This window comes from Heptranchias perlo, chromosome X, assembly GCF_035084215.1.
Source record: "Heptranchias perlo isolate sHepPer1 chromosome X, sHepPer1.hap1, whole genome shotgun sequence".
Classification (NCBI taxonomy): Eukaryota; Metazoa; Chordata; class Chondrichthyes; order Hexanchiformes; family Hexanchidae; genus Heptranchias; species Heptranchias perlo.
The window spans coordinates 3269497-3297123 of NC_090370.1; the positions used below are offsets into that span (position 1 = coordinate 3269497).

A 27627-nucleotide genomic window follows, 5' to 3' on the forward strand; every position below is an offset into this window, starting at 1 on the left:
TCTCTGTTGCGGAACAATCAGGAGATACTGCCAGCACTGCACGCTCCCTGCAGTCTCCTGTTTTCACCCCCTGCCCTAAAGCATGGTATCCACCTCAGAAGAATGAAAGGCTGAACGAACCCTGCCAGAATTTGAACCCCAACAGCTTTTGGCTTTTGAATCCAGGGCTCAACTGACTGAGCTAGCCGACCTTGAACTAGTGTAGAGCTGCTGTATTGTATTAGCATTTATGGCGTTAATTCTGTCCGGTGGAAGCACCACCAAAAGGAGCTTCAGGTGGCCCAGCAATGTATCCCATAGGACGGTCACTCTGGGTTTGCTTCATTCTCAGTCAGAACACTAGATGGCGATGTGTGCGATAAGAGGGAGAAAGCTGACATCCCGAATCGGTCTCACTTGAATCGTGACCCCTCTGGTGGTCAGATACAGCGTTTATGGTGCACATTTGTGATCCTAACCACATCCTCATGACCGGTGAACATTATAAACCAAGATTTGCATTGGGGGGTAGAAGAAGCAGTGTGGGTGGAGGAGGTTAAAAAGGAAGATAGAAATGAGATGCTGTTGTTACATAGGCCTGTTTCTGTGCTGTAAAATTCTTTCAGCCCATCTGGTCCGTGCCGCTGTTTATGCTCCACACGGACCTCCTCCCACCCTACTTCATCTCACCCTATCAGCATATCCTTCTAATCCTTTCTCCCTCATGTTTATCGAGCTTCCCCTTAAATGTATCTGTGTTATTTGCTTCAACCACTCCATGTGGTAGTGAGTTCCACATTCTCACCACTCTCTGAGTAAAGAAGTTTCTCCAGAATTTGTTACTGGATTTATTAGTGACTATCTTAGATTTATGGTCCCTAGTTTTGGTCTGCCCCACAAGTGGAAACATCTTCTCTACATCTACCCTATCAAACCCTTTCATAATTTTAAAGACCTCTGTCAGGTCACCTCTCAGTCTTCTCTTTTCTAGAGGAATGAGTGCCAGCATGTTCAGTTTTTCCTGATAGTTGTACCCTCTCAGTTCTGGTATCATCCTTGATGAACTGGAAGCTCTATTGTCTTGGTTTCTTTGCAGGGATTGGTCGGCAGTTTGCGTAGTGGGAAGTCCGCACTCGTACATCGATATCTGACTGGCACCTACGTCCGGGATGAGTCTCCGGAAGGTGAGCACCATAGTTCCTCTGAGTTCCTAATGAATTCTAGTGTTCATGTGAGGTAACAGTGTGATTCTGGGCAACACTATCAATACGGGCCATAACTGGGCTCTTCTACTATATTAAGGTGTGCAGGTGTGTCTGTATTGTGAATGATATGAAAAGTAATTGTTTTAATGGTTGATTTTGAAAAAAAATCTGTATTTTAAAATGTGATTAGCAGATTGTTCAGTGTGTGTGTGTGTGGCCGTTATATGAGAACAGAATCTGACTCACCATGATAGTCTCCATGATTAAGTAACCTGCGAACACTCATTGTCCAGACTTGTACATGAAGATTGGATTTTTGGATGAGGTACTAGAGATTGTCCTGTAGGGAGAGAAGAAGTGAAAAGAAAATTGAGGCACCTCCTTTTTTATTAATGTTCTCCCTGCATCACACACCACCTCCTGACCATGAATGAAACCTGGGAACCTCCCTGGCCTGTGTGCTCAACACCTCTTGGGTTGCCAACTCTGGTTGGATGTATTCCTGGAGCTTTCATCATACGACCTCCCGCCTCCAACCACCCCACCCAAACAGCCGTTTTTTGCATCTCCAATCTTCATATAACTAATAAGCTAAAGTGTTCAAAGAAAATGGGAAAAAAACACACTTTTCTTTCAGTACCCTCATGATTTTTCTCCCTGGGTCGCTCACAGTAGTGTCCAGGGGATTAATCTTTAATTCCTGGAGACTCCAGGACAATCCTGGAGGATTGGCAACCTTATGTCCCACACTCAACGGGGCTAACAAAAACACTGCATGGTTCGGAGTAATATAAAGGCCCAATTAAATGTGACCATCAAAGGATATTTTCAAAGGAGTCCAGATGGGGTTGGAGGTAGAGAGTTCATAGATAATGTGTGAGTGTGTTTCTTTTAAAAAAAAAAATTTTTTCCCTGGAAGGACCGAGTGAAATATTCCCCACTTATAAAGTGAACATTGATTTTTCAGAAAGACTGCTTCACTTCCACAGGATGCGGTTAAACAGACTCACGCCTGTGCTGTGCTCTTGACAGGATGTGGTCCCATCGCAGCAGTCGTCTGTAGCTCAGCTCTTTGATACATACCTAGTTGTTTTGGGGCTGTATTTTTAGCTTGGCCTGCACGGATCCTTTCCGTCAAACTGCGACTGTTTTAACATCTTGTGTAACTACCACAAAAGAGTTTTAATAAGCAAATAAGACACTCGAGACTCTCTGTGACCATGTTGTGTGACAAAGAAGTCCATTTTCTTTTTTGAAGAAAGGATCAGAAGAATCTCTGATCATTTTCATTCTTTCATGGGGGATTTCAATTTTTCAAGTAGGGAAAAGGTACTGAATTGTTAGATTCCCATCAATTAGCCACAATACGCCGTTCTCCTGTTCATGAGCTTTTCTGCATTGGCTACAGTTGGTTCTCTTCTCGCCTCTGTACCGTTACCTCCAGAGTCCTCCAAGGACCTATCTTTGGCCCCCTCTTCTTTCTCATCTACATGCTGCCCCTTGGCGACATCTGCAGACATGGGGTCAGCTTCCACGTGTACGCTGACAACACCCAGCTGTACCTCCCCACCACTTCTCTCGACCCCTCCACTGCCTCTGTGTTGTTAGACTCCTTGTCTGACATCCAGTCTTGCATGAGCTCCAACTTCCTCCAGCTAAACATTTGGAAGACTGAAATCATTGTCTTTGGCCCCCACCACAAACTCCATACCTTCGCCAACAACTCCATCCCCCTCCCCAGTCACTGTCTCAGGTTGAACCAGACTGTTTGCAATGTCTGCGACCTATTCGAATCTAAGCTGAGCTTCTGAGCCCATATCCTCTCCATCACATAGACCACCTACTTCCACCTCCATAACATCACCCGCCTCCAACCCTACCTCAGCCCATCTGCCAGTGAAACCCTCATCCATACCTCTGTCACTTCCAGACTATTCCAATTCTCTCCTGGCTGGCCTCCCATCCTCCACCCTCCGTAAACTTCCGCACATCTGAAACTGTGTTGTATCCTATCCCACTCCAAGTCCTGCTCACCCATCACCCTTGTCCTTGATGACCTACATTGGCTCCTGGTCCCCCAATGCCTCAAATTTAAAAATTCTCATTGTATGTTTAAATCCCTTCATGGCCTCCCCCCTCCCTATGTCTGTAACTGCCTCCCGCCCATACAATCCCCTCACCCAAACTCTCCATTACTTAACCCCATATTTGGCAGCTGTGCCTTCAGCTGCCTACGTCCCACACTCTGGAACTCCCTCCCGAACCCCCTCCACCTCTTTCTTATCCTTTAAGACCCTAAAACCCACCTCTGTGACCCGTCACCTCCTTCTTTGGCTCGGTGTCCATTTTTTGGATTATGCCACTGTGAAGCACTTGGGGAAGTTTCCCTTCAGTAAAGGTGCCATGTAAAGGCAAGTTGCTATTTTAAGGGAACATTGTTTGTTAATTGGTTCTGGCTGTGAGATAAAGAATATTAATGTGACCGTTTCAAAAAGTAAAACTCAGCAAACTTTTTATAGACCTCATTAACATTTTGAAACCGCAGATTATTTTCACAGCCATTGAATGGAAACTATTCATATAAAATTGTAAATCAGAGTGGGGACGAGGGCATGGCTCAGTGGGTAAATGCACCATTTTGTGTGATACTAAGCCACACCAAACAGGAAGGACCTGGGTCCATTGGTTTGTGCTGTGTTAGCTGGGCCATTAATAGTGCAGTACAATTAGTGTCAGCACCCTGAAGTGGAGAGGGAAACAATTAGCCAGGGATCCCTGACCACAGCTGGAAAATGTTCGTATGCTCGTATTAGATGAGGACAGGATTGGGCTTGGCTGTGATGCTCCCCATGGTCAAATAGCTTCCCAATACTCACTGTCTGCATTCACATGTGAAGGATGGCCACTCAAGCAAAATAGCAGAGGGTTGTTGGGGCCTGTGGAACCCTACCTGAGCAAGAGTCAGCTCCTTAGAGAGGAGGGGAGAACGTTTTTTAAAAAAAACAGATTCCAATTCCATGTCCATGATCTGAATGGGGTTTTTTTTCTCCGCTGGGTGTCTGACACATGTGGAAACCCACCACCGTATTTAATAATCTGCAATCCAAACTACTGAGAAATCAGAGTTTCTGTCTGCCCAGTATAGAGTGCACACACTCTCCCTAAAAGGGCGCACTCCACTTACCTAACTCCAGAGAGTTTAGGCATAGGTTGGCAGAGTCAAGGCTTGGGGACTGTCAAGGGTACTGCTGGAATTTCACCAGTTGAACATTAGAAAAAGGAAGAACTTGCTTTTACGTAGCACCTTTCATGACCTCAGGATGTCTCAAAGTGCTTCACAGCCAATGAAGTATTTTAGTAGTGTAAATGTCCTTCATAACTGTTGTAATCTAGAGAAACACTGCGGCCAATTTGTTCACAGTAAGGTCCCACAAACAGCATTGATATAAACGAATAGTGTTAGTTGAGGGATAAATGTTGGCCAGGAGAATTCCCTGCTCTTTTTCGAATCGTGACAATGGGATATTTTTTGTCCAACTCAGAGGGCAGACGGGGCCTCGCTTTAAAGTCTCATCCGATAGACAGTGCCTCCCGACAGTGCAGCACTCCCTCAGTACTGCACTGGAGTGTCGGCCTAAATTACGTGCTCAAGCCCTCGGGGGGGGGGGAGGGGGGGGTTGAACCCACCACTTTCTGGCTCAGAGGCAAGAGTGCTACCCACTGAGCCAAGGCTGTGACACCATTAGAGGGCTGTGAAACTTGTCAGGGGGTTATACAGCACATCAGAGGTTACACTGTGGCCAGTTTCAGGGGCCATCTAACCTCTGTGCAGTATAATCAGCGGATTTAGACTGTAAAACATTGGATCAAGTGTGACTGTTCCATGCTTATTAGTAGAAAACTTGAAACAGTAAAACAGTTCATTTGTCTCGAGCATTTATAATGTACCCCACTGTGTCTCTTCCAGGTGGTCGATATAAGAAGGAAATCAATGTCAATGGTCAGAGCCATTTGCTGCTGATCAGGGATGAAGGAGGTCCTCCAGACGCACAGGTAAATGTTTTACAAAACTATTGGGGCTGAGGCACGTTTTGGGGCTGCGGCAGATGCTGACACCGGATGCTCAAACTGGAAAGTGGCCCATTTTCCAGTGCTAACATCCCTCACCTTGACGAGGACAGAATTCATGAAAAAAATACTGCCCTGTATTATACAAGGTAGGAGCACATCCAGGGATAACTGGGCCATGGCATCTGTGAAGTTGGTGGGTCAGTCACCTGGACTTACTGCTCTGTTGACTGTGTCCATGGCTAAGGACAGCTACTTTGTTCACAGACAAACCCTATTATAATGATCAGCATTGCATGAAGAAATACATAATCTTGACATAACTAGGGCTGTCTAGAGCTTATGAGGCTGTCTGAGGAATTCCACCTCAAAAGGAAATTCTTTTCAATTTTCACTTCGATGCAAAGCTTAATTTGCATTGCCATGACAACGTGAGACAAACAGCAAAAAAAACCCCAACAAAGTGGATTATCAGACTTTTAAGTTTGCGTCATGAATTCTGAGATGTAAAGCTAAAAAGAATGTTCTGGTACACAGTCTTGATCTATTGCTGGTCAACCAGGAGGCAGTTGGGCACGATTGGCCTCTGGGTCAGCGGGGGTTATCCAATAACCTCTGCTGGAAATTCCAGGTTTTGTGGTTGTCGGGCGAGGCCCAAACTTCGTCCACCCCAATGATGATTTAACGTGGAATAAACGGATGTACGATGCTGGATTTCCCTCCCACTCTGTTTCTTTATCTCTGGGGGGAAAAAAAGATTTTATTATAAAATATTTCAAACCTTTTATTCCTCCAGCGGCTTGAATAGAGGAAGTATTAAAAATGTTAAATGCCATTGAACATTTGAACTTGTCTGGCTTTGAATTCCCACGGGCATAATAACTGTTACATTAATATAGTGTTGATTGATGGGCTCTGCTCCACTTTTAGAATGTGTCCAGTATCCGATATTTTCTACAATAAAAGCACTCTGTCTTTCACACATTGATCAACAAAAAATCATAGCTCAGTGTAATAGTTAAAAATCAGTCATTTCAAGTTATTATTTATGTATGACAATTTGAATTATTATATTATGGGCTGTTCTGAGACCTCATGTGCATAGTAAATGGAATTGCCTCCTGCATCCAGCCTACTTACACACTGCTGTGCTTACTTCATCTGGAGCACCAAACAGGAGAGCAACTAAAGTTCAGAGTCAGTATTCCTCTTGTCCCTGTGTTCCCCCATCCCTGCCATCTCTATTTTGACATAAATGTTTTTCTTTTTTTCCTCCCCTCCTCCCCCCCCCCCTCCCTCCTGGGATGCAGTTCGATACCCAAAGGGACATTTTTCATGTGTCAGTAGACCAGCCATTCGACCAGGAAGGGCATCATGGCCAAGCGCGCGCGCACACACACACACACACACACACACTTCCATTAGTTGTCGTTGGCTAGTGATCAGGAGCTGGAAATGACAGCACATTCGGCCCATTGTGCTTGTGCTGGTGCTAGCTCATCAACTGGAGCAAACAACTCTAGCTCCATTTTCCCACCCTTTTCTTGTATCTTTTTATATTCTTCCTTTTTAACAGAACCATTGAAATGTGCTCATTATAAGAATCCTCTGTTGTCGAGTTAACTATTTGCCTCGATTTGAAGATCCACCGATATATTTACATTGTTCCATTTTTTCCCCTACAGTTTTCAACGTGGGTGGATGCTGTTATATTTGTTTTTAGCCTGGAAAATGAAAAGAGCTTTCAGACCATTTATAATTACTACACCAGGCTCGTGAGCTACCGCAATACGGCTGAGATTACTGTGATGCTGGTAGGATCGCAGGGTAAGTGTGATGATCAGTGCTCCTCCGGACCTCCCCACTTAACTCTTCAAACTGACAAGACTGGTTGCTCTGTCTCTGTGGTGATTATCGCTGCCTAGGAAGTTAGGGTGGCAAGGGAAATTCCTCTTCTGATGTGGGGGGGGGAGAAACAAGAGAATGCCTTTTTCCCCCACTCTCAGTCGTACATTTTAAAGCCCTGCACTCCCTCTCCCAAAGCTGGTGGGGTCCTCACTGACGTGCAGATTGCAGTCCGATGATGACATTGGGCCCAGACTGCTATTTTAACGTTGTTCTGAGCGGGGAGGCCATTGAGGCTTTCCCACCAGGTAAAGTCAAATGAGAGGAGGATCCAGGACCACAAGAGGCCATTTCAGATGCTCCTCCAGGCCCCACAAGAAAGGCTTGGGCCTCTCCATCCCTGGATTCTCCCTTCCCCTTCCCTCCCACAGCCCCCTTCCTCACACCTACCTGCAGGCCGGCTGACGGCCATGAGCTGCCCAATTATCCGCATGTGGGCAACGACTTCCCACCCATTCTGGGCAGGAGGTGGAACGGTGACATGTTAATGAGTTTCAAATAGCCCAGGCCTATTTTCCACTGCAGTCAGTGAATGAATTTCTAACTAACCCCTACACCCACCTGTCCAGGGATAAAATCAGGGCCCAGGTGTCGTGACTTAAGTGTTTTTTCCCACCTGTGGTTTTCATTTATTATATCACTTTCAGGCAATCTAAAAATACTGGCAAACTGACAATAAATAGAATTATTTTTTGAGCAAATGTGCAGACCCTTCCCTGTTAAATTGAGATGCCCCTGTGTGGTTCAGTAATGCAAGCCCACCAGCAAGAGAAGTCTGTAGATGGAGCCGTACACAAGAAACAAATGTTTCAGCCTTTTTTCTCTCCTTTGTCTGCCAGCCACTCCCTCTCCTTCAGACACAGGTCTACGCTGTACAGTGATCATTTGTCACATGCCAGTCTGCATAATTAGTCACACACACACATACACACACACACACACACACACACACACACACACATCTTTAGCCAGTCTGCCGCTCTCCAACCTGGGGAAGATGAGTCCAACTCTGCTTGAAATCAGCTCCTTGAGGGCAGCCTGGAAATCGAACTTGTCTGGTCCAAATGTTTCAGTTACTCACTGGATAGTCTCGCTGAGCCGCTGGGGGGAAGCTTGTGTCACTTTTTGTGGGAGCTCTTGTTCAGAGAGAGTCCAGCCAGGTTCAGTTCCTGGAATAAAAACACCCCCTGAAATTCCACTCCACATTAATCAGCACAGCAGACTAACACTGTAAAGAGCTTGCATTTGTATAGCGCCCTTTATGACCTCAGGACATCCCAAAGCGCTTTACAGCCAATGAAGTACTGTCCTAGCTGAAGTGTGAATCCCCAACAACACTTTTTTTAGTTAACCTGTATATTTTTCCCCCTCCTTTTCTGAGTTGTACTTTGAACACTCAGCTGTAAACATCAGACAAATGGTAGGTGTGAGATTTACAATGATGAGCCATTGCACCCTCCATAAACATAAACACGGCCAAACCGGCAAACTGTGTCTGTCGCTCGGGCTGCACAGGCTGGCCACGTGGCTCGAATGGATTCTTCTCTCTTTGTTTTTCTTCCACCAATTTTCTCCCTTCCCCCATCTCCAAAGGCCTTTTAATTCCGGCTCTGTGATTGGCAAAGACCCAGGGCGTAAAATAAGGCATGAATTCACTTTGCCAAAATCGACCTCTGTCACAAAGCAGTGAATATCTTCATAACCCTTGAGACTAGGATTTATTTTATATACCCTATTTTTCTATGCACCCCTGAAGAAACAATCTCGTGAAAGCCGTGGGGCGTTGAAGCTTTAAATATATCCTGTGCTCATAATTTTTTTTTAAATTTACAATTCATGAGGGAAGATATTATCGTCTCGAGAGAAGCTGCAGGCTGGAAGCTTGTAAAGATGATCTTTAATCAACATCAAATTACTTGATGTTGTAAGGATGTTGAGTGTCAAGTGGTATTTCAGTGTGTTGGCAGCATATCAAAAGCCCTAAAACATAACTGTGATTAGCAGCAGTCATAGGGAGTGTCAGTATAGTGTGCTTTATCCTTTTCTTATACTGAGAAACCTAGCTAAAGGGCCAAAGTCCACAGTGCAAGATACAAAGACAAGTCCAGATGAGAGAGAGGCCATTCAGCCCATCATAGGAACAGGAGTAGGCCACTCAGCCACCTGATTCTGTCCCGCCATTTAATTAGATCATGGCTGATCTTTACTTCAACTCCATATTGACACATCACTACCAGCACAGTGCTCTGTATTATGTATATGTTACTGCTTAAAGCTGTAAGGAGACCAGTTTCTTATGTTTTTAAATGTTCTAATTATTTGTTTCTTCATTTACTATTCCAGTAGTCATTCTATTCCTGACACTGGAGTAGTTTTATTACTGTAATATTAGTGATTGTTTCAGCATGTCTGTGTGACCTGCAAAACTATTTGGCCCAGGAAAAGTTAGTCATTTAGCTGGACCTGTCGAAACTTGAAATATTCAGAGTTGAAATCTTCTTGTCTGTCTGTTAACATCAGTGGTAAGGAATGTGAAAATAATGCAGTATATTGCATCAACAGAGGTTAATAATGGGGCAGTTCTCACAGGTGCATGTCCGCTATACAGCACTTGCAGTCTAAAAGATTTCTTTCTCTCCCCTACAGATGCAATCAGTGCCTCCAATCCGCGAGTCATTGACGATGCTCGAGCACGAAAACTCTGCGCTGATCTGAAGCGCTGCATGTATTATGAGACATGCGCGACATACGGACTCAACATTGATCGAGTGTTTAATGAAGGTAACGGCTTTGTGCCTGGCACCAGTATTGAATACGGCGTTCGCCCTCTGGAACCTCACCTAAAGGGTATGGGGAAAGGGCAGAGGAATGGGACTAAGTGGGTAGCTCTTTCAGAGAGCCGGCACAGGCACGATGGGCCGAATGGTCTTCTGTGCTGTAAAATTCTAATGATTCTATAAGTGGCCATTCTTCACACGTGAGCTTATGACACCGTCTGTCTGCAAGCTAATTGGCCTTTCATGACCTCAGGACATCCCAAAGCACTTTATAGCCATTGAAGAACTTTTGAAGTGTAGTCACTGTTGTAATGTAGGAAAAGCTGAGACAGTGGAATATCTATTTGCCCAATAAATCTTTATTTCAGGGGTGTGTGGATTCAGTGCTCAGACAGGCAGTTGGCCACGATTGTTCTGGTGTGGAACATGACCATTTGTTAACTGAAATGTAAATGAACGCCTACAGTTCAGCTTTTACTATTCATTTTTGAGCTGAGCAACTGCTGGGCTCCGATATGGGGTTCTTGTACTTGACGATCTGCAGTATGTGGATGAGTGCTAATAATAATTAACTGAATCTTGGGTAGTTGAGCGGCTGTCACAGGAAATCTTAAGTCTGAGAGAAAGGAGGAAACTGAACGGCTTAGAAGAGGAAGGCTAAATACAGCATGCGCTGTGACTGCTCCAGAAACAGTGCAACCAGCTGAGTGTGCGAAGTAGCTAATCCAGAAATGTCAGTATATTGGGATATTAAGCCAGATCAGGCGTGATTGCTGGTAAGCTCTTTCAAATCTCTGGACAACGTGAGGTCGCAGCTCAGCATCAATTGGCATCTTTTATTTCCCCTCCCAGATATATCTGTGTTATGAGCAATCTGCTTAGAAATCCTGGAGCACATTTTTATATTTAGTGCTGCCAACGCAGATCTTTGCCCTTTGCGTAACAGGAGCGCGTATCAGGGAGTTGGGTGCAATGGAAGATTGCCACAAATCGGGCACACTAACAGCCACCCCCAAAATCCCAATATGTGCTCCCATCGGGCGAAACTTTGCACCAGGATTGCAGAATCATAAAATTCACTCCTCTCCCCGTTTGGAGGATTTTCTTCCTCAATATCGTGTTAACCTGTTTAAAGTAAATGGATTAACGCCTCCACTAAAGTAGGAATTTCAGAGGAATGTGTTAACTGTTCATCACTAGTATCCCATGGGGTAACTTTAGGACATAAGTGTTTCTTAAAATAAAGGATCTGCAAGTGGTGTGGGAGGGAGTCCATGACAGAATAATCAGATGTGGACTCTGGATGGAATGGGACTGATGGGCCGAATGGCCTTATCTCCCTCTGGATTTTCTCATGCCAATACCGGGTGTTCTGTAACCACCGCTGTCCTCACTATTTGGGAACTATTTTCCCCCATCTTATTCTGTTTTGCATGATCTCAACTTTATTTTGGCTGCTTGAAAATCTTTAAATAGAAGTTTTGAAAAACAAATGTCTTTAAATTGTACAATTTTTATCTGCAGATTTTCTTTTTTTTCCCCCCAAATTATAAAAACCGTTTCAGAACAAGCTGCAAAAGACTTATTTTATTTTAACTTTTCTTGCCTTGCAGTCAGCTGGAAGTGATTCATAATAAGTTGCAACTTTCAGCGTATACCTAATGCACCTGCAAAAGAACGGGATATTGACCCACAACTCTGCTGATTTGAACAACTGGATTAACAAAGTCAGTTATTAAAGGGGCACAGTCGTCATAGAAAAATGTTTGGCAAACAAAAAAAAATTACCAACTACTATGCAATTTGCATCAATACACTTTACAGTTTATTTCTTTTAAATTGTGTCACATGCCCGAGGTAATTTTGGTGAAAAATACATGCCGCTTGTTCTGACTGCTCTTCCATCTCAGCGACAGCCATTGGGATCCTCTAAGACTTTATACTTGAGTGTGAAGTGGCCCGTGACAATGGCCTCTCTATTTTTGTTAACAGAAATTAGCATCCGACTCTTGGGGTAACGGGCTTCCTGTTGTTTCTCAACACTTTTTGGCGAATTTATTTTTATCATTTAGTTTCAGAAGCCATCGGGACCCGCTCTGTGTCATGATACCTGGTTACAAAATACAGCCTCTCGTCCAACAATTTTACAAGAGACCTCACTTTTATTTTTCCTGCAGTCTCGCAGAAGATCTCAGCGTTGAAGAAACAGCAGCACCTTTTTGTCACTTCGTGCAAGTCGCTGCCGAGCTCTCCGAGCCATTCTGCGGGTTCTACCCCGGTCTCTACCATTCACAGCAGCCAGGTGAGAGAGAGAGAGAGAGCGAGCACAGAGAACAGAGAACAATGAGCAGAGGCAATGGCTACTGCATCCTCCTTTCCAAACATTGAAAAAATCCAGTGTAGAAAATGCTGAGCCCATGATTGAGAGGGTGGGAAAGTGGCTCACTTCCAGGCCTCCGCCGGTACCCCCATGAAATTGTCCGCTAGGTGGTGTGTAAAAGTACCTGGGGATGATTCTCTCTCTCTGTGTTGGGAAACCCCTAGCCTCTACTGGGCGACAGTAAAGTGGTGACTGGCAATTCAGTGTGTGGGAGAGGAGTCAGGGACCCACGTCCCACCACTCCATAGTACTCTAATGTGTGGCACCACCCTTTTCAAAGTCAAGTCGGAACCTATTGTCCAAAGACAATTCTTAGTCCTACTGCTGTGTTGGCTCAGCTTTGTATTTAGCTAAGGAAAAGCCACAGGCTCGATTCAATGATCATGATATTGGACGTGTTTTGTGTCTCTTAGTCTTTGGGCAAATTCACAATTAGCACCTTTGCTTTAAGCGTGTAATTAAAGTATAACACAACTCCCAGCAAACCGAGCAGCTGTTCTGTTTGACGTGCTCAAGAGCTGCAACTAGACCTGCCATTAAGCATTAATAATAGCCTGTGTAGCAGTTTGCTGCTATGGATCAATATGTTGTACAGTATGTACTTCAATCAAGTAATGATCAGTGTAAGCCCTGGCAAATCAGTCCATGTCATTGCCTTGTGATTGATTTGAAGCAGTGCTTGCAAAATGTTTTTTCTTTGGTTAGTTGGACGTCTAACACACATATAAGCCCATTGTCATGTTTAAGAGTCTCCAAACCAAACTACTGAGAAATCCACACAGGTGGAGTTTCTCTTTCCCCGATATGGAGCGCACAGACTCTCCCAGTCGGTACACCTCCCTTACCGAATTCCAGGAGCTTTTACAGATTGACAGAGTCCAGGCTTAGGAACATTCAAGTGTGTGCAGGGGTACTGGTGGACTTCAACCAGCTAAACCCGTGCAGCTTACCTGCACAGAGCACTGCCACACCCCTCACATGAAGAAAACCATTGCCTCTTCCTGCCGTCTTCTTCAATCTACCAGCCAAATAATAACCACTAGTAGAAGGATATACAAAAATTCTGAAATGTCGGCGCAGTGTATCCGACTTGCCAGAAGGGTCAGTGGGTTACACACCTCTCAATTTAACAAACAGCAAAACAAACTCTGGTCCCAATGTGTGACCCATACTGAGTTCCTTTCAGGCACAAATGGGCTGTCCATTATTTCTAAAAATAGATCGAAGACAGACAAAGATCATTCTGTTCAAATGGTGAATAAAGGAGCAAACTACTGTGCAAGTGGAAGATATAAAGGAGGCGATCCATCAGCACCACCACCAGGCCTATAGTACAGAACCACCTCATTAATAGAATTTGCATTGTAACGAGGGTTTTACTGTATCTTCAATGTCATTTGGAAGAACGTTCTGGAAGAATTTTACTGTTTAATCCTTAAAATTTTGAAGTTGACTCCATTTAAATCTTTTCCTCCCCTTCCCCACCCGTATCTTTCGCAGGCAAGCAATGGTGGCAACATGAGTGATTATTCCTCTTCTCTTCCGTCCACTCCAAACATCAGTCACCGGGATCTGCGATCTGATGTTTCCCAAGTCTCCGGCACCCCGGGTTCTGTCCGCAAACACTCGAAAAGACGCTCAAGCCTGTTCACTGTAAGTACTTTGTCTGTTGGATTCAGTGACCATTGTCGAGGAACGTTTGGGAAGCAGCTCACAATATGTTGGAGAACGTTCCCGGTATTTCCCACAGGTGTGTGTTAGTACTTCTTTGAGTGCTGACTTGATGTGACGTGCCTGAGTGACAGTTGGTTCGAGGTGCTACCTGCACTTGGGATTTGATGCTGTGAAGTGTTGTATTTGTGAGAAATGTTTCAGTGTGCTCCCAATGGAGTAGAGACCAATGAAAATCCTTGCAGCTTGAGGGCTCGGTGATTAAATGCACCGTGTGATGTGGTGTTGGGCTTTACAGATTAGGAAGAATTCAAATCCCTTTTTTATTTCAAAATATACTTTATTCCATAAAATTTAAAGATACACACAGTTCAAATAAAGGACACAAAATGCAGCACAGCAGTTCAAAGTAACACAGTGCAGGTCGTATACACTATGATCTCATTGTTACAAGGATTCAAGTCACTGCCCCAGCATGAGTTAGCTGATCGACCGGGGTTCCCATTCCTGACAGCTCTCTGATAACCCCCTGCTGGATAATGCTGGTCTTTAGTGATTGACCATTCTGGATGTTTCTAGAATGTGTTGAGTGCAGCTTTCTCTTGACATTGAGGCTAGTTGATGCAACGGTGTTCGATGAACAATGAATAGGGAGCGAGGAGAATAGCTGGAGCTCGTTATGCTAATCTATTAATTAGTTCACTGGTTCTTGGCCCATGATCCACATGATAGGCTACAGTTTGGGGCCGTGAATCCCCCATGTGGTAAATTAATCTCAAGCTATGCCAGCCAACACAGGGAAGCAAACTTCCTCCCCTTTATATTCTGGCCCTCTACTTATAAAGGCTAACACTCCATTAGCCTTTTTGATTATTTTTTGTACCTGACTACTACATTTTAGTGATCTGTGTACATGGACTCCTAAATCTCTTTGGACCTCCCCTGTTCTGAGCTTTTCGACATTTAAAAAATACTTGGATCGATTCTTTTTTGATCCAAAATGGATGACTTCACACTTGCCTTCGTTGAAATCCATCTGCCACAGTTTTGCCCACTCATTTAATCTATCAAAGTCTCTTTGTAATGTTATGCTCCCATCTACACTACTTACTATGCCACTAATCTTTGTGTCATCAGCAACTTGATATATGGCTCTCTATTGTATCATCTAAATCATTAATAAATATAGTGAATAGCTGAGGCCCCAGCACAGACCCTTGTGGGATACCACTAGTCTCACAGCCTGATCTAGTGGGCCATCAAAGGAAAGGAGTTTGATTAATACATAGTTAATGAGTTACCTGGGCAAAGTCATTTTTTTAATATTTAAAAAAAAACACAAAGTGTACCCAATATGGTTAAGATTTTGGATAATTTCCATGTTGGTGCCATTCAATTGACCCTGTCTTGTGGAGTTCAATGGACCAGTTGTACTTTCCATTACCAATGAATGGAAGAATGCTTTATCTGCTTATTTCTTCGGCTCTTATACAGGACATCATACTGCCAATAGGGATCAGTACACCTGGTTTTATATGGCTTGTTTAATGCAAGCATTTTGCTCTCCTTGGGGAGTCTCCCTATTAAAAGCATTTTACTGTATTATGATGCCAAAATATCAGAGTGCATTAACTAATCCAGTTGAATCCTGACAAGTGCTTTAGCCACGGAGCCAAGAGATTTTATGCTTCGGTTCAGATCATGTGTGAATCAGAATTTCCAGAACCTGTGGATTAGTACAACCAATTTTCAGATCTTTGTACTGCAGTCCACTCAGTCAAAGAGGAGTATTTACAATTCTAGAATATGCTGCTTTCTCTCTCTTCCCATCCCTCTCTTTATCTCTCTCTTTCTGGCTGTTCGTCCCTCTCTGTCTGCCTCTCTCTTGTGTGTGTCTCTCTTTCTTTCTGTCTGTGTTTCTGTCTCTCTCTCTCTCTTTCCGTTGTGTGTCGTGCTCTCTCTTTCCGTTGCTTCATAAATAGGTGTAAGGAAAAGGGACACTGAGCCAGGAAGGAGACTGAAAACTTGGTCAAAGAAACGGGTTTTAGGAATTTTTTTTAAAAAGATATTGAGAAGTTTAAGGAGGGAGCCCCAGAGAGTGGGACCAAGATAAGTGAAATCTCTGCCACCAATGATGGGCAAAGGGAGGGGGATGCACAGAAGATGTCAGCGATATGGATCATTCTGGTGGGGATATAGGGCTGAAGGAGAGATATGGTGAAGTGAAGATCAGAATGAGGATTTTAAATTCAATTTGTTGGTGCATGGGGAGCTAATGTTGATCAACCAGGACAGGGATGATAGATGAGTGGGACTTAGTGCAGGACAGGATACATGTGGTAGAGTTTTGAACAAGTTGGAGCTTATGAAGAATTGGGAGGCCAGTAAGGAGAGCATTGGAATAGTCGAGTCTGGAGCTAACAAAGAATGTTACAAATTTTGCGTCTGCCCTGGTTATTCTCCTGGGTGCAGCAGTGCAGGTTACTCCCATAAGTGATCCCCACATCTTACTTTGAGGAGTGCGCCAGTACTGTTCAAAATCTAATCATGTGATAATGTAACCCGGACAGGGGGCAGAACAGTAGGACCCTTGTGTGATATGAAGTGGATGTTGTGTCTTTCACACATGCCCTTATGTGCACTTCTCCAGTCTTTCAGTAGCCAGATTCAAAACACTTTAGTGGGACAGGGCCAGATAAAATCATTAAGCTGCTTTATTTTACTGACTTTGGCTAGAGCTGTTCCAGTGCTGAGATGAACAGAGGCTGGACTGCAGGGAATTGAACAGAGAGTTTTAGGAGAGATATGTACGGAACTGGGAAGCCACAACACATTCAAGGACCTTAGAAAGGAAAGGGAAATTGGAGATGGAGTGCTAGTTGGAGAGAACAGATGGGTGGGGGCGGGTATTTTGAGGTGGGAGCGGGTGATGGTGGATTTGAAGGAGAGAGGGATGATGCCTGAGGAAAAGGAACCATTGACTATGTCAGCTAGCATGGGGGCCAGAAAGGGGAGTTGAGTGGAGAGGGGATCGAGGGAGCAAGAGGCTGGTCTCGTGGACAAGCGCAGGGATCAGTGCCTGAGCCCCAAGCACTGATGATGTAAATAAGACAGTGCTGTTTGGAATTCCAGCCTCTCACTACTCCTTGATGGCAGAAAGGCAAAACAAGATCTCCTGTACCTACTGATACATGGTTCAGAATAAGCCACGTGTACATTTTTAATTTGGATAAAGCTTTTTATTTCCCTCTGCTTCTCTTCCTCCCTGTTAACCTTCAACCTTTCCCACACCGTGCTGAAGTTTATTCATTCAGGTTCTGGGAGGCCACTGATGAGTTTAATCTCCTGTGAAAAATGGGACAGATGTGGTTGTATTAGTGGGACACTGGCAAATGAGCTATTGGTCTCGAACTTTCAACCCGGTAGCTGGAAAACCGAATATATTGTGAAACCTTCACCCGCTTTGAGAGACAAGTCAGATCTCACCAGGAGGGCAGAACACCACAGTGCATTTGAAGGATGTCAGTGAAATGGTCACAGTAGTGCAATATTACAATAGTGGAACCATTGTATGCAGCAGCACAGTGGCTTTTCAGACTTGCTGGCAGATAGCGGTGGTCGTCTGTTTATATTTGCCCTCACTATGGTCTGGCCCTGATCCAGTTGCTCACTCTGCCTTCATAGTGAGTCCACAGCAGTACATTTATTCTAATAACCTCCACCACATTGTGAACGACTCAGAGGTGTTTATTTCTAGGCGGAGGGAGCGTAAGGTGCTACTTTTAATAAGAGTAGGTCCTTCAGCCCCTTAGCTGTCCAGCTTCGATTTGACACAGTGCTCGTGTTCCCTCCACAGGGTCGGCGGGGAAGCGATACAGAGAGGAGGAGTTTGGACAGTAAAGCAGATAACATCGGAAGTGGCCGTGCAATCCCGATTAAACAGGTAGGTTTCAGCAATACTGTGGCCGAATACACAAGACTGAAGGGTGCGTAACAAATATAAATTGAGCTCCTCTTTGCCTCTGTCCCCACATCGTAGTTGCTGAACTATAATCTTCTTAACTTCTGGATGTGTTGGTAAATGCACGGCCAAGTGGAGAACTGGACCATTCATCCTTATTTGTGTCAGCTGATCTTGGTGGAGAGTGGTAGTTAGGAGTTCTACAGTTGAAACAGGTGCCCCTGTGTTTGGGAAAGGAAAATAAAATTCCGGCAGTTTTCCTGCTCCTGATGCTCCAGCTGTGATGCCGTTACAGTTGAATAGCCGGTCAAAATCCACTATCCAGGCTCTCACATGGAGAATGGCCACTCGGGTGAGGTACCAGAGATGCTGTTGGCATCTGTGCAGTTGTGACTCAGCAATAGTCAGGACCTTCAGGAAGGGCGAGGAGGAAATTGGGGTGATACTTTGGAGGGGTGGCTGTCACCCCTGAATGTTCTGTCAGACCGTTCATAATACCACCTCCATCATAATTAAGAACTAGTTGCAAACACTTTAAAAAAAATGTTCATTATTAAACTTATAAATTCATACGGCTAAAATCCTGAACACCTTGAATGTTAAACACATTCCATCTCTGCTGCCCTATTCCATATTAAGTCCCGCTTATCTGTCACCCCAAGCCTCGCTGACCTCCACTGGCTCACCATTGAATGCATTGATTTCAAAATCCTCGCCCTCATTTACAAATCCCCTCCATGGGACTCGGCCTCCTCCGGCCAAACTTCCTGGTTCCCAACCTCCGCTGTTCTGACTTTGGATTTCTGTGCTCCACCATCAGTGGCCGTGTCTCCACACTCTGGGACTCTCTTCCTAGCCTCCTCGCTCTTGCTACATCTCTCCCCACCCTCAAAAAACCACCTCCCCATACCTGCTTCTCCCACTTCCTGCTCCGTGTCCATTACCTTTGTTACATTAAAGGCATTTTATGACTGTAAGTTTTTTAAAATAAAATTACTGCAGGCTTATTATCTCTATATGCAGGTTCTTTATTTTTTGGCCAATGTCCTGTTTTCTGTTCCCACACTAGGCAGGTATCACTAAAGCCTTCCTCCAGCGAGGGGGGGGGAAGGAGGGCGCCCTGGCTGTGGACTCGCCCGCTACTGCTTTCAATATTCTCAAACACTGCATGGAGTTTATTTCCCTTCCATCAAGAGGTCAAATAAGTCGGGTGGCCTTTTGAATGTGGGTTTAATGGCTTGATCGGCCTTTTATTGTTCCAACTATTCTACTTCCAGTTGTCTCCTCCCCTAAAGGTGTTAACAGCTCCTGAGTGTGGTTCCATGAAGACCAGGCAGCCTCCTGTAGCTCAGACAAGGGGCCGTGTTTATTAACATAGACATCCATAGAAGTTACAACAAGGAAACAGGCCATTCAGCCCAAACAATTTATGTTGGCGTTTACCCTCCATGCGAGCAACTAGTTCTAATCACATTTACCTGCCCTGTTTCCATATCCCTTCATCCACCTCTCCAATCTAATCTTGAATGTTGACACAGTTTCTGCCTCGACTACTAACCCTGGAAATGAATTCCACAGCCTCACAATTCTTTGTGTGAAGAAGTTTCTCTTGCCCTCTGTGCTAAATCTCTTGCATTTAATCTTGTATCTTTGTTCCCTCATTCTTGACCCCTCAACTACTGGAAACACTCTGATTCTGTTTACCCAGTCCCAGCCTTTTATCATTTTAAAAACTTTTATTATGTCGTCCCGTAAACTGCGTCGTTCTGACGAGAAAAGACCCAACTTTTCAAGTCTGTCTTGAGCTGAGCGGCTGAGTTGAGCTGACTAGCTCTCGCATGGCAGCCGTGCACGGGGAGAGTGTTGCTTTCTCCTTTGTTCCTGGATTTCACAAGTGTGTTTTATTGCAGGGGGTGTTGTTGAAGAGAAGTGGAAACTCACTAAACAAAGAGTGGAAGAAGAAGTATGTTACGCTGTGCAACAATGGTATCTTGTCCTATCATCCCAGTTTACACGTAAGTGTACTTAGTAAGTTTTGGTTCCTCAAAGGGGTTTTGGATTTGCCATCAAAACAGACATGCTGATAAAAGTCAAACCTACTTTATCTTGTGCTTGAGAAATATGGCGATTTTATTAAACTAGTGGAACTCCCGTAGCACTACTCATGGTAGGTTGGCGGATTTGCTGTTTTTTGAGAGGTCAGAAGCATGATACTCTGTAATGCACAATGTATTATTCTGCTGCTAAAGTGCAGGTGGGTGCGACTTGGTCTGTCCCTTTTAAGGGCCCAAGATGAAATGTTTGCATCTTCCTGGGTCAATTAGGGGCTCCGAGCAGATCCTCGCCTCAATTAGAAGTCAGACTTTCTTTCTCTTTTTCTTTCAAACTTTCCGAATTAGAAACAACGGGGCTGAAATTCCACGGGGGATTCATGGCCTCCCTCCGTTACCGCCGGCCTCCCTCCGTTACCGCCGGCCTCCCTCCGTTACCGCCGGCCTCCCTCCGTTACCGCCGGCCTCCCTCCGTTACCGCCGGCCTCCCTCCGTTACCGCCGGCCTCCCGCCAGAATTACAGTTGAATTGCAGCCCATATTCTCTGTTGCTAAGGAGATTTTTCCATGCATTGGAAATATTTGGTTTGCTTTCTCCTCTCTTTCCAATGTATGATGCAGGACTTTAGATGTGTGTTAATGTGACACCAAGTGCATTGTGCAAGTTTGATAATTGCATCTCAAATCACCTTGTGTGGGCTTATAGAGAGATATTCAGCTCTACCAGGATGCCACAGTGGATTATTACATTTGTGATTCAACAAGTTGCCCCATAGAGTGGATGTCAGTTCACACCTGTGATTTCCCCACACGTAGGATCCTCATGTCAAACGCACAATTTTCTGCCATCAAAATATTCTCCAGCGTGCATTCCAATCATTTGTTAACTTATATTTTCTGACAAACAAACAAATCAAGGTGAGGGATCTCGGCACTGTGAAAGGAACTATTTTTCTGCTTTTGCCATTCAGTGTCGACATTAAGCACTCAGATCAGTAATAACACAGGCCATACACAGCCTTCCTGTTGGAAAACGTCGGAATGGCATTAACAATGAGCATGAAGGCTGCCTGAGAAGAGTTACAAGGTAGAAATCCAGTAGATGGGTTCTAGTAATGGTCGTAATCCACCAAAGTGAAAGTGGAGCAGTTTGTAATCAGCATTTCAGCAGAAAAAAATGAGTTCTGAAATTACTGGGAGAGGGGATGGTGGAGATCTCCTCTGTGTGCAATTTGTAGTGAAATCGTAAATAGGTTCTTTATTAACAAATTTACTATTTCCCTACAAATAGCTCACAGAGGAGATCTTCCCCTGGGTTCTCTTACTTTTTATGATGTAGACTTATCCAATTTGGTTCTGATTCTATGCCGACAGGGCCGTCAGAACAGATGGCAACTCTCAGTGCGATGGTCTCCACACGACAGAACTTGCAATGTTTCTATCATTAATGTTAGTTTATCCAGAAATAATTTTCAGTTGATTACCAAGATGCCCCATGTCCCAGTGTGTGTATTATTAAAAAGTTATCATCAGGTGAGAGACCGTGCCCTCGGGTACAGCTGTGATCTCTGCCCTCTGGTCTTGAATCTTTGAATCTGACAGACGTTGTGTATCACAGGGTCACTGTGATAGCCACACTTGTGTTGCTGAGAGGCTTTGTGCTACATGAGGGGCTCTGTATAAATCCACACTACTGTTGTTGCTGTTGTTATGGCTGATAAAGCTAAGAGGTGACAACACTGGTGGAATGCCAAGCCCTTTTTATTTCCAGCCACAGGGAGTGCAGGACAATAAAACCCCCCTCTATGTGCCCCCAACATTAGTAAAAGCACCTCCTTTTCCTGCAGTATGAAGTTTCTATATCCTACACCATTTATCCTTATTGCCTGTCTAATCAAGACTCCCAAAATAGTGTTAAATTGCTGCCAGGCTTTCAATTCATATCCACCATGAATAGGATTGAGATTTCCCTGATTCATTGGCCTCAAGGATCTATTTTTAATGCAGATATTTTAAATTGTCATGTTACTCAACAGGGGTCATTTTCAACTTTGCCGCCTGGGCAGTAACCTGGGATGAAAATCGGGGTGGTTCTACAACGGGCGGGTGATGCGCTCTGCCAGGTTGCTACCCAGACGGTGAAGTTAGAAAATTACCCTCAGTATCTCGGAATACGGTACTTTCAAGACCTGGTGAATTCTACTATCTTTTTTGCTGCAGGATTATATGCAGAACATCCATGGAAAAGAGATTGATCTTCTCAGGACCACAGTTAAAGTTCCTGGCAAGCGGCCACCTCGTGCTGTTTCAGCCAGTGGCGCCTCCACCAGCCTGAATGGACTTGTGAGCAGCGGGCAAGAAAGTGTTGGTAAGTACAATGTGACACAAACTCTGCACAACATCCAATGGACCTCCTCCACTGTGAAACTTCTTGTTTTTTGGGTAGATGAAATATTAGAAATGAATTAATGCTGAGGTACTGAACAGTCGGGAGGGGTGTTGTGTGTATTAAAAGTGATTGGGAAGCTGGAGTTTCCCTTTAAATTTGGTAAATCTTCCTTTGGCCTTAGGGAGATAATGTTACTTTAAGACATTGGAATAGAATGGAATCTAGCCCTTGGTTTCCACTTAACTTCAAACTGCTTGTATGTTCCTTCCACGTTGGTTATTATCTGCACCCAAGGGCTAAACAATTGAAAGGTTAGATACCTCATCACAGCTTTCATTTTTCGGTATGTAATCTGCATTTTTTGCAATATATTTTGAGCAATTAACCCAGACCACCATCATTTTATCATTGCCAGCAACACAGTAACTGGGTAAACCAGGGCGTGAGGTTTGATAAGTATGAATTATGTAAATGATTTATACAACATGATTAAGAAGCATAAAAGATATAGGGGGTGAATTTCTGCAGACGATCCCTCCCCCTGCTGTGCAGGATATAAGTCAGGACCTGTGTGCATCAGACTGTGAGTCAGCTTATTTTCAACATCAGTCTTGTGATATCTAGGCCAGGTTTTTTTTTAAATTGAGAAACGCAAGTGAAGGGCCGAGACTCTTTGTGCAGGAGACCAAGATTAAAAAGAGAGCTTAACAAATAATGGTTAGGTGACGTCAAGCTTTTAAAAGGTTGTCAGAGGAAGGGAACACGTGATGGAGGTAAGGAGTGGGAAAGAATATGTTCGAGTAGGAGACAGTGTGACGGGTCTTGTTCTCAACACAGTGACGATGCAGGGACGAAGAATGCGCATTTAAATTACAGTCGTGTTTTGTGTAATTGAGGAATGTTCTGGTCTCATACAAAGTGCAGTTCAGGATTCAGACTTTGCTTCTCATTCCCAAGACCTAGAATGGGATTAATTTTGTCAAGAAGACAGATGTAATATTTTATTTCACAAGTCACCAAAAGGAAGAATCACGTAGTAATTGTAGTAATCACTGGTAATAACTGTGCTGATCTTCACTGTAGTTGGCATGAGAATTTCATTTAGGGAGTGAAAGATTGAATACCCCATGGGTTATCTCTCCCACAGATTCTCTGCACTCTGGTGGTTTAGACCCTGTTGTTGAACAAGCAGTCAGCAGTGATACCAAGACCAAAGGAAAACTCCCAAACTGCTCCTCCATTTCCAGCAGTGACCAATGGAGTGAAAATAGCTCAAGGACCACTGGTAAGGAAAACACATCAGCTTATTTGTGTGGCGAGCAGCTGCGCAGTGCAGTGGTTAACCATCTGAGGAGCAGCATAGCACGGCTGGCAAATACACAGAAGGTACACGGTGAACAGCAGAGACAATTTATTCTTTAAGTAAGAAAGACTCCATGAGGTAGATTTTCTGATTGAGCCTTCCCAGCATGGAGCTTTGCGTGATGGGAACCCATATTGGAAATTTGGGGGCAAAGGTCAGGGCGCCCACCATCATTTTCCATACATTAAAACTAATAGACAGAAAATTGTGCCCCAGCCCCTGATTATGTGCTCATGGAAGTGCTAATTTGTAATATCTACTCCCATAACTCATTGTATATGTCTTAAAAGTGAGATTACCCGTTGCTACACAAACTCATTGGCTGGCACAGTGGTGTCAATAGTGACTCACCTCCTGACTCCCCAAAGCCTTTCCACCATCTACAAGGCACAAGTCAGCAGTGTGATGGAATACTCTCCACTTGCCTGGATGAGTGCAGCTCCAACAACACTCAAGAAGCTCAACGCCATCCAGGACAAAGCAGCCCGCTTGATTGGCACCCCATCCACCACCCCAAACATTCACTCCCTTCACCACCAGCGCACTGTGGCTGCAGTGTGTACCATCCACAGGATGCACTGCAGCAACTCGCCAAGGCTTCTTCAACAGCACCTCCCAAACCCGTGACCTCTACCACCTAGAAGGACAAGAGCAGTAGGTACATGGGAACAACACCACCTGCACGTTCCCCTCCAAATCACACACCATCCCGACTTGGAAATATATCGCCGTTCCTTCATCGTCACTGGGTCAAAATCCTGGAACTCCCTTCCTAACAGCACTGTGGGAGAACCTTCACCACACGGACTGCAGAGGTTCAAGAAGGCGGCTCACCCCACCTTCTCAAGGGCAATTAGGGATGGGCAATAAATGCCGGCCTCGCCAGCGATGCCCACATCCCATGAACGAATTTTTAAAAAACTCTACTTTTTTTCAACTCTAGATATTTTTGGCTTCTGTATTTCATCCCAGTTTCCCATGTCCCAGAGAGAGTGTTTTGCTCAGATATCTACACATTGGATAGAGATCACCAGTGGAATTCCTCACCTTCCCTAACCCAGGGACACTGCCCCTCTGAAATCAGCTGACTCTGCACAGACTGGGGTTTGAATGTGGGACCTTTCTGGTGTTTATGGCTCAGAGATGGTGACTTTACTTCTGAGTCATCAGGATGGACCTGACTATTCTGATCTAGTGGTAAATATGGTTTGATTTTGGAGGTAGTCAGGATGATGGATTTCACAGTTTGGCTCAGTGGGTAGCACACTCACCTCTGAGTCAGAAGTTTGTGGGTTCAAATCCCACTCCAGAGACTTGAGCTTATAATCTGATCTGTCGCTTCAGTGCAGTACAGAGGAGGTGCTGTGTCGTTGGAGGTGCCGTATTTCAGAAGAGACGTTAAACTAAGGTCCCGTCTGCCCTCTCGGGTGTATGTAAAAGATCCCATGGCACTATTTGAAGAAGAGCAGAAAGTTCTCCCGATATCCTGGCCAATATTTATCCATTAACCAACACCACTAAAACAGATTATCTGGTCATTGTCTTTTGTGGGATCATGTTGTGCGCAAATTGGCTGCAGCATTTGTCTTCATTACAACAGTGACTACACTTCAAAAGTGACTGTGAAGCACTTTGGGATATCCTGGTGAGTTGAAATCTGCTATATAAATGCAATTTTTAAAAAATCATCCTGAATCCTAGGAGAAGGTGAAGATAACAGCTGCTGTCGGTCAGTGCTCTGGGTAAAAATATAAAATAAAATATCGTGCCATTCATCCTATCCATGTAATTGTGCCATCAAATCTAGTACTATTCAACTGCATTGCCCAATGACAATGAACCACATAAAATCCCATTTGGATCACATTCAGAATTCAAATACCTGGAGCCTGAAAAAATGTAATTTGGAAGTGGTCATGCCCACTAACAGGAAAACCCAGAGTGATTTAATGCTGGAATAGCAGAGCGAGAGGACATTAAAAACACTCAGCTATACCTTGTATTTCAATCTCATACAGGCCAACCTAGAAAACTTGCAATAGTATATCAACATCTGCAAAGCAGCCAAAGCCCTCAAAAAGCTGACAACTCAAGAACAGCCTCGACTGTAAACCCATGACATGTGAGAACAAGTAGTTACACTGGCTTGTACCATAAGCTCTAAGTATACACAACATTCCCTCACTAGTATTGGGGGGGAGAAACACAAAAGTACACAACAGGTTGAAGGGGGAAAATACAAATGTCAAAGGCACTAAATTGATGGTCCATTTTTAGGGGGGGTCCAGGGCCATGTTCCCCCAGAAAATTTAGAACTTTTATTTTAAAACTGATGCATTCTGTTTAATTTTAAACAGTTTTATACTTCACAATTTATGGATTTCCTCCTTCATTGCCATCCATTCCCCCCACTTCCCTCTCCCCTCATTGCAGCTCCTGTCTGAGTCCTGTTGCTAATGGAAGTGATTCCAGCTGCTGGACTCAGTAAGCAGAAACTTACTGTAAGTTCTCACTAGAATACCTACCCACCGTATACAGTGGCTAAAAATCACTTCATATAGCATCAGGAATTGCACTGAGGGGAGGGGCCCAGTCTGCGCTGATTTTCATCAACAAATGCTGATACATGGACCAAACACTCAAAACACTGACCGTCAATGTGAAATACTAATAATATGCATGTGTGCAATCTGTTCCCAGATTGCAGGTTGAATAATATTCATTATATTCACACATTCATTATAACTATGGGAAACAATATCAAGGTCTTTGACCATTAGTTTGACCTTTTAAACCATATAATATTGACTCACAATGTGCAGCAAAGTTCCTTTTACTATGTGCACAGGTAGTTGCAGTGTAAAATCTATTTTGCTATGTGCTGTCTGTTATTTCCAGTCCGTCAAGAGAGCAGGTATTGGGTTAGAGATACAAATTTGTTAACAGTGACCCCTTCTGGAAAACACTCAGAAGTGCAGTGCAATGTCACAATGATTCAAAATACCCACAGCCACAGAGGAGGATTATATAGCAGGCTTTTGCTGGATAGAACCTTAATGGGTTTGTCTAAAGGACGACACCTCTGACAATGCAGCTCATCCTCAGTACTGGAGTGTCAGTCCAAATCATACGCTCATGAGAACCCACAGCCTTCTGACTCGGAGGTGAGAGTGCTACCAACTGAGTCAAGCTGACCATTGTATAATGCAGACTAAAAGAAAAAGAAAAAAACACATTGGGATCTATCAAAAGGATCTCGTCCACCAACCTTCTTACTTAGTGTAAAAATCTGATTCAGAAAACCTGAATAATGAAACCTTCCACCCTGAAGTACAAATTTATCATCTCTTAAAGTCTGTTGATGCTTGTCTTGATAATCAGGTCCAGTTTCAGCACTGACTATAGCTCTCCTGCAGTTTTACCAGTCTGGAGCAACTGCTTTCATTTTGATTACCTCTGATCTGAAGCTACCAGAATCTAAATGCTACGTGTCAAATTACGAGGAGTTTAATCCAACAGGTTAATGCAGCCGAAGACACTGCCATAAAGAGACACTATGGAGAAATTGCTTTCCACACTGTCATTTACAAGGCTGCACTTCACCGTTACAAGTCAATTATAAACATTGAAATGTGAATGTTATAAATGTGGGTACAGAATGATTGTGGGACTCAATTCTCCTCACTATTAATAAACTAAGAAGAAAATCCTATAGGATTTAGAACTTATCCTCAAAAAAAATTTATTTCAGTATCCCACAGAGAGAAAAAAAATATTTCTTATAATGTTGAAAGAAGACAGCAACTGGAATAAACATAATGCATGATGTGAGACTGACCCATAAAGAGTAAGAAGATCCCAGATTCGATTTCTAACCTG

The 27627-nt window shown here is 44.0% G+C and overlaps 1 protein-coding gene across 2 annotated transcripts in view; it reads left to right on the forward strand.

Moving 5' to 3' along the window:
- LOC137307160 (arf-GAP with GTPase, ANK repeat and PH domain-containing protein 1-like) overlaps positions 1–27627 on the forward strand; it is a 116180-nt gene that overhangs the window by 67955 nt on the left and 20598 nt on the right. For both annotated transcript variants that reach the window (XM_067976498.1, XM_067976497.1), the window contains exons 3-12: positions 1076–1163; positions 5152–5237; positions 6938–7079; positions 9804–9938; positions 12112–12236; positions 13815–13967; positions 17842–17928; positions 19857–19961; positions 22217–22364; positions 23533–23670. In XM_067976498.1, coding sequence (XP_067832599.1) covers positions 1076–1163; positions 5152–5237; positions 6938–7079; positions 9804–9938; positions 12112–12236; positions 13815–13967; positions 17842–17928; positions 19857–19961; positions 22217–22364; positions 23533–23670 — 1207 coding nt within the window. The remainder of the gene's footprint in view (positions 1–1075; positions 1164–5151; positions 5238–6937; positions 7080–9803; positions 9939–12111; positions 12237–13814; positions 13968–17841; positions 17929–19856; positions 19962–22216; positions 22365–23532; positions 23671–27627) is intronic.